Source organism: Aptenodytes forsteri, unplaced genomic scaffold (genome assembly GCF_000699145.1).
Source record: "Aptenodytes forsteri isolate BGI_AS27 unplaced genomic scaffold, ASM69914v1 Scaffold213, whole genome shotgun sequence".
In the NCBI taxonomy this organism is placed as follows: Eukaryota; Metazoa; Chordata; class Aves; order Sphenisciformes; family Spheniscidae; genus Aptenodytes; species Aptenodytes forsteri.
Genome location: NW_008795522.1, coordinates 99,093 through 111,177, shown reverse-complemented (window position 1 = coordinate 111,177; position 12,085 = coordinate 99,093). Strand labels below are relative to the sequence as shown.

Genomic DNA, 12,085 nt, shown 5'->3' with positions numbered 1-12,085 from the left:
CATGCTGCTTTCCGAAAGCAAAGGGCGCGGGTACCCCGCTCCCGGCACAGCCGAGCACCCCCTCCCCGAGCTCACCGCTGGAGCGAGCGGAGTCACGCACTACCAGGCCCGGGGCCAGAGATTTTTTGCATATCCCTTGCAGCAGAGCCGCCTTGCTGGGGGCAGCTCTGCGGCCCCCAGTGCTGCTGCCCAGGGCACAGGCACAGATTCATGTAACTTAAGTTTTAATTGTCTTTTTTTTTGTTTGTTTGTTTTCCTTGACAAAGTAATGTAAACATAAATGAGAGAATATTTAATATTTAATACTAAGCTTTAAAAAGACTTGCTGCCACCGCAGCGTACTCGGCTCCCTCGCTGTCTGTGGTAGTAAAGGAAGGACAGTGTGTTTAGGGGAATGTAGAGCCGCTGTAGCTGATTGAAATAAAAAGGTCAATAGTTCAGTGTCGTGCTGCTGGTGTCCGTCTCGGTTTTTTGGGGTGGGTGTAGAGAAGCTGCTCGGGGCGTGGGCTGCTTCTGGGGAGAGGGCTCCGAGCACCCCCCAGGAGCGTGTCCCCTCAAAGGCTGAACGGCAGGAGCACCCGTGAGGGGCAGCGGGATCCGTCCGGCTGCGGCAGCGAGGCTGGACAGCCCCAAGGGCCAAAATAAAACACGGGAACCTCTTGGGTGTTGCGGAGGTGAGAGGGGAGGAAACGCTTCCCCGGCCGGGCGAAGGCTTCCCTCCTGGGATCAGCGAGGGTGAGGAGGTGAGACACGAGCTGCCCGTGCATCTTTTCTAGATGCCGCAACCCGGTCGGTGTCTGGGGAGTGAAGGGACACTCTAAACCTTGCGCAGAAGCGTGTGAGCGACCGCCCAGCGCAGGCGGTCAAGGGGGATTAGAGGGGAAGAGCTGAGCTGAGCAAAGCTCCTCTGGGGCAGCCGAAGCCCATCCCCTTACAGAGGGCTGAGGGAGGAGCGCCTGGCAGGGCCACCGCAGCCCCCGGGCCACAGCCAGCACCGGCAGCACGTGTCCCTGCTCTCCCCGGCAGGCGGGGAGTCGCTGCTGCAGGGAAGGGTTGTGTGGTGACCCCTTTTTTGAGAGGTTTGGATGTGGCCTGGCTTTGGGGACCAGGAAGGCAGGGCCAGGGTGGGGAGCAGGAGGTTCCCCTGCGCACCCCCCTGTCCCTCCCCGGCCCGAGCCTGCTCCCTGACAAAGCACTGGCGGGAGAGGTCACCCACATGCTCCAGGCTGCTGCTTAAATACGGGCAGGAGAGGACTCGGCTGAGTCGTCTCGCCTCCCAGCAAACCCCTAAGGAGAGCTCAGCGGTGCGAGGGCCAGGCCGGAGACCGAAACCCTGGAGCTGCACGCAGATTTGAACATTGCCCGAGTGCTCTAAGCCTGTATCAAATCAAGAGTATGGGAAAACATCTGGTGATTAACACGCACATCTGGATACACGGGGGAGGCTCCGCAGCTGCTGAGAGCCAAGTGTAATTCTCTCTCAAAGACCAGAGACTCACCCACTCCCCTACGGCCGGGGTCTCAACCGGGAACAGGAGAGGGCACCGGCCGAGTGACACAAACCAAGAAAATTGCCTTGACAATTCGCCAGAGGAACCAGGTAAGCGGCAAAGGAAGACAAGCCTTCACACACACACACACACACTCTCACTCTCTGCTTTTGCGCTTAAGGTTTTCGAAAATTACACACCAGCAGCAGCTACGCGAAACAGCAAGGTACCAGAGACGCGAGCCCCGGCAGTCCTGGAGCGGTTCTAGGCCAGGCAGGGGGGTGGAAACAGGAAAATGTCGCTTTCACAGGATGACAGGACATGGACGTTCAGGATCTCGCGCGTGCATGCAGGCTTCGTACAACGCTAATTCACCCACTGGTCGACCATTACTGTGACCGCTTCTCTGTTATTTCCATCCTCTCCTCCTACTACAGGGGTCTGACTTAGTTTCCTGACAGAGCGCAGAGGTCAAGCTCCTTCCTGGGCAGAGGAAAAGCCACGAAGCGGCTCAGATAATATTACGCAAGTCTTTCTGAATATGGGTATTCTATCAGGAACTGCCAGCAAACAATAGCATTAACTAGTATTAACAACAGAAAACCTCACCGGATATGATTTTTTTTTAACTGCTGGCAAAAGGGAACATGCCTCCACAACTGGAGTTTAAGAACAAAAACACGGAGCAGACGTTTTAGTTGTGCTCGGGACTGGATCCGAGGTGAAAAGGCAAGAGGCTGCGCTGGCAGCACGCAGGCAGGTGCAACGCTTCCCCCTCCAGCCCCCACAGGCCCACGCGTTCTCTGTTCGGGGCTCCTACACACGCCTCACCGCAGTTCTAGGAGGGGGAAGCTGTCTGCGGTGTTCCCTTCCAGGCCCGCTGCGAGGGCCGCAGTAAGCAGCAGCGGAGCTGAAGGATTAGTTTGCTGCCGCCTCCTGCTAAAAGGGGCTGAAAGCCTTGCGGGTTTAGGGGAAGGCGGAGGTACGGCTGCAGCCTGCGGATCCACAAAAGGCAGATTCTGCTTTAACCAAAGAACTTGGGCTGCGTGGCGGCAGCGGAGGAAACAAAGAACAGCAGCGAAATATATATTGCTGGAAGTAATTTTCACTGGCTTGCACATTTTCCCAATAATATTCACTTTAGGAATGTAAAACTGCGTGTAGATGAATTGTTTTCCTTAAGCTGAAATACATGTAGCGACCTAAATCCGACGGGGAAGTGGCTAAATTCCAAGCTGCGTTCACTGCGGATGGTCAACGCCACATCCCAGAGAAGCCTCCAAAGACTTTCACTTCAGTCCATGTCCAAAGGATGACAAGACTCCATGTGGTCCTTGTCTTAAATCAACGTGTATTCTATCAGACATGTATCAACACTACAGCAATGGAATCTATCATGAATAAATAGATCTGTCATCTTCTGAAAGTTCTCCTGTGCAGCTTTACGCTGAAGAGTGCTGAAGGTCCTCTTGGCATGGTTTGTGTAAGAGACTACCACTGGTGTAAAGACATACCACATCTCGGTCCTCCAGCATTTTAAATTACAGCCCGGGTACAACATGGACTAGGAGAATGAGGATAATCACTGGTACTGTCTGTAGTCGCCAAATGGAGAGGGCTGCAGCTGGGAGGGGTCATCTGAAAACTGAGGGCCTGCGAATAAGGCAAGAGAAGAAAAGGCAAATATTAGGAAAAGACAAGAGATCCTTCCTCCTAAAAGCATGAAACACATTCACAGCATTTTTAATATAAATCCCCTCTAAAATTAATGAAGCCAATAACAAGACTTTACATTGGATTTTTTTTTCATTCAAAGGAGTTCAAGAGCTTTACGCGTTGACAAGAGCCTCAGTCCAACACAGAGTATCTCCTTTACTAATGGGGAAATGAATCGGAGCAGTGAGAGGGAAACATTTTCAGTCGCCTAAAGGAGCTGGAAACCTATGCCTTATTGCCCTTCAGCTGAACTTAGCCACTCTGTAAAGGTTTACCCACGGCGACTTGCCCGACAATAAAGCAAGCCAGTGAAACGGAACAAATGATTGTGGAGTCAGCTTCCCGACTCCTCTCACCGACGTTCTGCTGGAGGGAAGCAATACATTTACTGTATGCTAATTTTAGAGAGAATAAATTGTAACGGACAGATGATACCCCTTCTCTAACGCAGATTTAATTTTAAAATGCCTTTGTATTAAGAACAGAAATTGTTATAATTCAGATTGAACAAAGAACATCAGTGAACAAAGCTGAGAGGGAAGCCTCTCGGGAATTAGTGGCTTGCTACTAATCCCTTCAACAAACACTAGTGTTTTTGTCTGTATTCCTCCCAAAATAAGGTGGGCCAACAGAGGTATGGAGTATTTTGCACAGGCAAGTATTTACACAAATGGTTACCGACTCGGCTAACTGACACCTCAGCCTGCATTTTACTTAGGGGGCAGGAAAAAAAAAAAAGGGATCTAGTTTTTGAAGTAGTTTAGGAAAAAAACGCCGCCGCCAGCAGCCCTCTTTGAAATCTTTTATCTGTATCTGCCTGCTGATCTTGATCACCTCATTTAAACGAGGGTTGCCCGCACATTCACCCACAGAGCATAGCCAGCCTGCCAGCAGCGTCCCTCTTGCCCGCGGCTTGCTATTCCCTCAAACCTGCTGCGTCACCCGCCGCTGACTACAATACTGCTGCCACCATCTGACAGCTTGCGTGGCTGCATCAGGGGACAGGGCAGAAGACGGGGACAGCGGGGTCGTCCCTGCTTTCAGCCATGCAGCCTCCAGCCACCCAGTGGGGAGGAGCTGATGACAGTCTGGTGTCACCGGCAGCGTGCGGCTCCTCCTTGACTTTCTACAGCCTTAGAAGCTGGCAACCGGCAGAGTAGATTCACTCTGTGGTAAGACTGATGACTGGAAGAGGTACGCTAGTAAAGACTGCACTATAAAAGCCTGGCGATGCCACAGTCCGACGGCTCCTTACCGTTGGGAAACTGTGTGGAGGCAAATCTTGTTAACAGAATACCAGCTCCTTCGATTAAAGCTAGGAGAATTCCTCCCATCGCAGCAGATCCGACCATGGCAACAGGTCCATCTAAAAATAAAAAGCACAAAACGACACTTTTTACTTCTTTGGTGCATTGCTTCGCATGTTACAGCTCTCTTTCTTTAGTTACAATCTCTCCTATAAGCAGACTCAGAAGCAGTAATTTTGCATCCATTAAGCCTCATTAGCATCACCAGTAAAGGGATAATTAGTGGGCAACTCTTCCTCAAGGAAACAAAGGAACACCGCTAATGTTTGAGAACATAATTACTACTTTCATAAGCACAGGACAAAAGTTTCAGATTATCTTTCAATTTCTCTGAGGAAGTAAATTCCAATTTGGGTATCGTAGACTGTTGCGTCGCTGTAACGATGAGAACTGTACATTCAGAGTACAGAAGTTTTTCAGCTGATATCCTCAGTTTCTTACTTCTTGCAGCTAATATGGCTCCAGTCAGGGCTCCGCTTGTGATTGAATTCCACGGGTCTTCTTTCCCTCTCATTCTGACCATACTGCAGTCAATCATGGAGAAGAGACCTCCCCAGACAGCAAAGCTACCTGTTAAAAAAACCCCAAAAACCGGTTTAGAGAAAGCAGCCGCGCTGCAGCCATGTAATCAAGAGATGGTGTAGTATTAGCGTGCTTGCTTTCAGACGTGGAAGGATACTCAGACCCACAAAGAACCAAACGCAGGTTAAAATCAATACCGCGAAAAATTCTCAACTTGCCAGGTGACACACGTATTACACATACACACGTTTCATATATCATCTCACTAATTTATATTTAATGACAGAAAGCTTACCAAACAGTGATGATAACGGAACTTCCATCCTAATAAAGCCAGATTAGCTCAGGGAACTTTCATATTTTTCACTTTTTAAACATATTTCCTCATAGAGAATGACACAGAGTAATTTCGCACCTTATCCTAATCCTGCTCCTGGCATCTCAGAAGATGGGCACTGGTCGGTATTGTATGGCAGATGCAAAGAGAATGCAAGTTTTCAGAACGCAAATTCTGAAGTCTTTTAACAACAATGTGTATTATAAATTAAAATAAATACTGACCTCCGGACTCATTTGGGGAAAAATACTATTTAGAATAAGCTCAGCCCTCCTTAATTTGAGGTGTCTAACGCTTTATACCAGATTAACACCAGCTAAAAACCAGGAGGTGCCTCTCTCTGTGCACAGTCCCCGCAGGCTGCAGCCACAAAGCCTTTTCAGCCTGCGGCCCCGATTTCTTTGCAGCCAACGGTTCCGTGCTCAACACCACTCTCCCCTTTTCTCCTGTAATGCATTAATTCAATTTGCCTGTCAGAACGGCCTAATGGCACAGGGCAGCGCGTGGCCACAGCGTGACCTTTAAGAGGTCACGGCGCCACTTTGACTCAAGCTGCGGCTTTGTGATTTTTACACTTCCACGCGCAAAACTCGCTTCACAAAAATGACTGAAATTTACCTAGCTGACCCCAGGGGAACAGTCTGAAATCCTACCCAGACCGACCCATCCACTTCATTGTTCCTCCAAGTTTGAGCGTTCCTTTTAATGAGTCAGTTTTGTTTATTTTAAAACCCCGCACACAATGCACAGGCTCCCAGGCAGCTCTGCACAGAGCTGCTTAAAATATGACAAAATCATTAACCCTGGCTTATCACTCCATGAACACAAGCGTGTTTCCTCCACACCAAACTAGTTCTGGATGCATCAGAACCGTGCTTACTCATTGCTTGGACTAACAAACCCCACTGAAACACAGCTGGCCCACAGCTCAGGTGTCACTGCGCTTGTGCCACGTGATATTCCCCGGTTATCTACCAACAGTCAACTGACTGCAACAGCAATACGAAATTAATTACCTCCCAGTTGCGGAGCTCTTGTTCTAATAGCTGTCAAACTTCCCCGCAGCCGGTGGTTTACACCCTACAATAAAAGAGCAATGACAGTTAAAATAAAAGAGTGAAGTCTTACAGCCAATCTGACTTGTATATAGCAAAAACTTGCCACGGGCCCAACATAGGTCTAAGCTCCCTCAACAGCTGTGATCAGGAGCTGACAGAAACCGCATTTTACACATACTTTAGTATTTATCACTCCCTTATAATACACCTGTCAACTACAGAAATGAATTACAGCCATCAGGCATTGAGCAATTTGAGTTCAGAGTTTGCCTGAGTGGCCTAGTGGGGACTGAACGAGACATCTGAAGTAACACTTCTAGCAAGATAAGCATATTTATTTTTCCACGTCTATCGTTTCTTTGTTCCCATCTGACGCCCAGTCGCTTGACGCAGTTTGCACAGAGGACACCAGCGGAGCAAACAGCAGCATGCAGGTAACCGCAGGGAGGAGACTCTGTCCACGGAGAACAGGGAAACCCACCCAGAGGAAGGGTGCCACGGGGCCGCGTTTGAGGAGACCTGCACGCTGTCGTATTAGGTTTCCAGCAGTGTTTTACCTACTTTAGTACAAACCACCTCAACCCTGTCGCAGACGCCCATGTACCAGGAGCACTGTGCTCGGCTGGCAGCAGCAATCTCACCACTTGTCCCAAATTTAGTCGTTCCTGCTGGTCAGGTGGAATATTTAGTCCTTGTCTCATCAGCCCAGTCCCAGTAGCTAAGAGAAGCAAGCAATCTAAATGTAATTCTAAATGCAGCGCTGAGCCTTCCAGAGTCATCCGGGACCCCACAGAATTATGACTGTTTTTTAAAGAATGTTAAATTTAAATTTAAAGTTAAATTTAAATGTTAAATTTAAAGAACATACACCCAAGTTTTATTTTTGATACAAGCACTCAGAAGCGTGGACAGGTTTATTTAATACGTCTTAAGCAAAATTAAGAATGGCATAAAGCATATAATCCTTTTCAAGTTAAGCATCTGCAGGCTCTGACTGGTTTGGAAACATTTATTCACGAAACCTACCTCAAACTGATGGCTTATTAAGAAAGTTTAGGCAAACAAATTGTCACATAGTAACACCAAAAACCACTCAACAAAAACCCCTTTTATATGAAGCCAGGGAAATGTTTTAAACCAAACGTTCAAGTAGAAACAGGATCTTATTTTATCAAATGTCTCTACAACAGGTTTATAGCAAAAAATTTACAGCAGGAATCCTGGAAGTGGAAACATCTTAAATGACTTGCATCGGCTAAACTTCAACTTTCACATTCACACACACTTCTGCATTTAAACAAAACCTGACTATCAAAAAAATCCAGTTAATAAAAAATGTTAATAATTAAGAAATTAATTAAAGAAAGTAACACCCCCTAATATAAATCTGCAGGCGAAAAAGATTCTTCCTTTGAGTCTTTCCATTTCTTACAAGAAAGGGAGAGGCGTAGGCCAGAGGAGGAAGGACAGCCCAGGCTTCACATCTTTACGCGCAGACAGAACCAGAGGCAGATCAGCCGAGATGGACATATTCTGCTGCGCCCTCCACTTCCCCGTCCTGAGGGAGACGTCTCTCAGCGAGGGAGGGCAGCCGGCTGCCGTCAGATCAAACAGGGAAAGCAGAGCTTTCACCCAGAAAGGTGAAGGACCCATCTGGATCACAGGCAGGCCGCTAATCAGTCCCTTTCACCGCACAGGGATTTCTCCTCCTTTACCTTCGGCTGGCCAGATTCACTGTTGACGGACAGATAAAGCAGGACTGCACTCCGAACGCACTCTCAAGTGATTTTACTTACCACTGGGGAATTTCTGAACCCCTTGATAGCTTGGAAAATGCCACCTCCAATCGCTCCCATTGTGAAAGCACCTCCGCAGTCATCTATTATCCTCCAGGGACTATAAAGAAAAACAAAGATGAAAATACTAAATTCCATCACGTTAAACCGTGCAAGTAACTGTCACGGATCCACCACTCATGCACTGAGCGTAACCAGGGCGAAAATGAAGCCTGCCAGCTGTATTGTCTCACATCCAGCTTGCTGAACAGACATCAACAAAACACACGCACAGGCAGTATCACAGCAAAACAAACTCGAGGGTCGCCGAGAGCCTACCACCCCGTCTCCCCGGAGCGGTAAGTATCAAATATACAGAAGAATTGCCTGAACTCCTCACACAAGGCAGAAAGACGTATTTCCATCACAGAAAACTTCTGCAGAATTCCAGCTCTGCCCTATTTATGGAGCGCAAATAGCTTTAAATTTATTGTTCTCGTTTTCTGGACAGAAAACTTAGGTGGCAAATTCAGTGCGACTCAGTTCACGGCTGGCACAAAACACCGCTTTCCCGAACTACTCACGCTTTTCATTAGTTCTCGTTACTTAAATGAGAGACTTCAGCCACCTTTTGTTAAAGTGAAAAGGTTTTTTCCTGATGCATCCTGGATCTTTGAAGTTCATTCAAAGAAAAACCAGATCTAGTCACAGGTCCAGAAGGCCACGGTTCCTGCCTCCAACAACACGGAGCGTCGAATGTTTCCGACCAGCGAGCAAAAGCTTTGCAACACAGAGCACCTTCCTCGCCGCAAACGCTTTCAACACCGGTGAGATGAGCTTTAATTTGGGGTTCAAAACCGCTGCCCAGCACTACAGCCTTGGAACTCTCCACCACTAAACTGAACTCCTAAACTAGGTGAGCACTAACCTGCTATTAACCTCTGTTGCCACTGCTGGTAATTTCGAAGCATAAAATAACAAAGTCATTTTGTTTCTTTCATCTTGTATCAAAATCTTACAGCAGAAGCCAAGCACTCAGATGACCGTAACTCCTGCACTGTCAATAATCAGAAAACCTAGCAAAAAAAACCCAGACTACCACAACACGCGGGGTCACAAAACTGAACACTACGGCAAGCTCAGTGTTCACGTTAGCAAATCACAGATAGCAGCACCGACGCGCGTTTCCGATTTCACTCCGAATTTCACGTTTCTGTTCTCCCTATGGCATCCAGCTCCTGCACGTGAGAATACACCTTCGCTGATCCGTTTTGAACCTGCCGCTTTTCCACTCCACGGACTACACTAATGCTCTTCTGCTGTAAGGAGGGACAAACACCATCGCTTGCCCCCAGACCCCTCGCTGTACTGCCTGTTTTGCCACGAGGTGGGTTTTTCCTTCCTGAAAAAAAGGTCTAAAATTTGCAGTCCCTCCTCCTACACGTTCTCCCAGGCTCCTCGCTTTCACGACCTACTTCTGAACCTCTCCCTACCTCTGCCCTCGCTTTAATGAGAGGGCGTAGCCAGCTCCGCACGCCTTCTAAACGAAGGTAAATTGCTTGTTTGCACAGGTGGCCTCGTCCGCTTGCTTTGCTCTTGCATCCTGGCATGGCCTGGCTGTTCGGAAGGCCCCAGGACCCCACCCAGACGTCACCACTGGTCCTCCCCAGTGACAGCACATCCAGGTCCCAAACCCACGCTGATTAGAAACCAGTGGAAGGATTGTACGTTATCCCACCACGCATCACCCTTCTTTTTTATTGCTCTGCCCGCAACATGCTTTCATCTCATTCCTCACAAACCCCCTCCAGCCTTGGCTAAATTAAGTAATTTAGCCCCATTTCACATTTTATTTTCCTTCCCCTATTTCCTGCATTTAATGATCAGGAAAAGGTTACAGGCACACTGTTGTCAGAGATGCCAAGATGAAAAACGACTAAGTCTTTCTTCTCGGGGTTTTTTTTTTGTTGTTTTGTTCTTCTCCACGTCTCCTGTCCAGATTTTGATCTACTCTGTTTTGAATAAAACATCTCATCACAAATCTCTTCCTCCGTTAGCTTGCAAACAGTGACCTTGTTAAAAGGCTTCCTGGAAATCTAAATAGATTATGTCAAGTGGTCTTCCTTTACTCACAAGGCCAAAGAATTCCAATTTAGCAAATTGTGCCTGTTCTTTACTGAAACTATGTTAATTAGACCCCAACCGCGGAATGCTTTCCCAGATTTTTTTTTTCCATCTTTAACTCTACTTCAGATGTCAAGCTCATTAGCTGTTACCTTTGGGGTTCTAAATTTTCCTCTTAAACTATCCTCCAAGCCTCCGCAAGAGCAGCTTTTAAATGAGAAAATGTCTTTGATACCAGCACCGCCATTTCGTATGTCAGCTCCCGGAGAGACGCTGCGCGCATCTGAAAGCCGACACAAAACACCCCACAGCCCCTGGCAGCGCTTGACTTCAGTAGAGGAGAGAATCAGAAGAGAATGGAAGAGATTATTCCATTATTAATTTAGCACTTATCTACAAGCTTAAAGTTACTGTTAATTGCTTCCCTGACTTTAAGGGGACCCCTCCCAGTAGGGAAATGATGTGCTCACTGCTACAGGCAAGATAAGGTTGGATTCCTACTCCCGATGGCAACCGAGATCGCTTAGAGATGAGGAGAGCAGAGGCCAGGACTTCGCTTATGCCAGGGCCCCGGGGCAGCCACGTACCAGCTCCACTGACCGGAGAGGCTGAGGATACCCCACACCTCAGATCACACCCAGAGGGAGCTGCGGTGGCTTACAGCACTGTCTGGCTCGATAAAAAGAAGAGAGGGTGGCAGGCAGGGCCAGCGGAGCAAGGAAAGCCAGTGGGTGCCACGCCAGCTCTGACCACCCGTGAGCTCTTAGGGGGGTGAAGCATCCCTCCAAGCTCCTGCAGCTCTTCTAACCACCGACGAACCACGAGAGTCGGAGGCCGCCGCGTTTTAAATGAACAAAGCTGCCTTTTCTCAGCGCCGACGGTTCAGCAGGGCGCCAGCCTGACACCAGCTCTGCTGCAGAAGGGGCAGCACTTCACCCTCGTCGTCGAACCGTCATGACATGCCAGCCTGAACAGCCTGACCTCCGCCTCCCCCGTCAGCCGTTCAGGCCGTTCCCAGCACAGACGAGACTACGCAACGATCCGTGCGTCCAACGAAGGCGACTGCGATGCAAATTACAGCCAGGTCCTACAGTGTCACCTTCCAGCGAGGTCACACTGCTCCCAGAAACAGCAACCCCCGGGGGGCTGAAACCCCCCACGTTGCTGCGGGGGGAGAGAGATAACGGGGTGACCAGCAGCAAAACGGGACAAAAACAGCGTGGGGCCCCCGACGGCCCCCCTGCAGCTTAGCAGCAAAACGTCCCTATCGCATGACCTTACTAAAGGGAGAATGAGATTACCTGGAGCCCACAGCAATCAATAAATAAATAAAATTTACTTTGCTAATGTCCCAAACTTTGTGCCGTAGAAAGGCAGAGCTGACATTTACGGAGAAACTTAAAACGTGGCAGCAGAGCAATCTGCAAAGCTTCGGGAAAAGCTTCGTGAACAGTCACGGGTCTCCATTTGCAGAGGCGAGCAGAACGCTGCATACTTAATCCCGAGCCCAAGCTTTCACTTGAACGTTTTATTACCGCGAATGAAACCTTTACGTTGCAACCAACGCGCCTGCGAACGTTTACGAAGCCACTACTGAAACGTGACCGGGTTTAGGTGCCGCCAGCTCGGCGGTAAGGCTGCCTGCGCGGCCAGGCCGGCTTACTTCGCCCCGCCGGCGCGCTCCCGCCTCACGGAAGCGGGGGAAGGAGAAGGGCGGAGGCACCGGGCGGAGGCACCGGGCGCTGAGGGGGAGCGT

General features: G+C 49.0%; 1 protein-coding gene across 1 annotated transcript; it reads right to left on the bottom strand.

Annotated features, from left to right (window-relative positions):
- Window positions 1-2,564: 2,564 nt before the first annotated feature.
- Window positions 2,565-8,326, bottom strand: TIMM17A (translocase of inner mitochondrial membrane 17 homolog A (yeast)). The gene is made up of 5 exons (XM_019472754.1): window positions 8,227-8,326; window positions 6,389-6,452; window positions 4,955-5,083; window positions 4,462-4,572; window positions 2,565-3,143 (listed from the first exon to the last, which is right to left on the bottom strand). The coding sequence occupies exons 1-5, from the start codon at window positions 8,284-8,286 to the stop codon at window positions 3,073-3,075; spliced, it is 435 nt and encodes a 144-aa protein (XP_019328299.1). The 5' UTR covers window positions 8,287-8,326; the 3' UTR covers window positions 2,565-3,072.
- Window positions 8,327-12,085: the final 3,759 nt, after the last annotated feature.

Bases quoted from the DNA above. Each gene is read 5' to 3' on its own strand.
- TIMM17A (XM_019472754.1), bottom strand. From the start codon at position 8,286: ATGGGAGCGATTGGAGGTGGCATTTTCCAAGCTATCAAGGGGTTCAGA. The intron at 5,084-6,388 runs GTAATTAATTTC...TTTTTTTAACAG, and splicing joins AAGAGCTCCGCAACTGGGAG to GTAGCTTTGCTGTCTGGGGA. The intron at 4,573-4,954 runs GTAAGAAACTGA...TTTTATTTTTAG, and splicing joins AGCCATATTAGCTGCAAGAA to ATGGACCTGTTGCCATGGTC.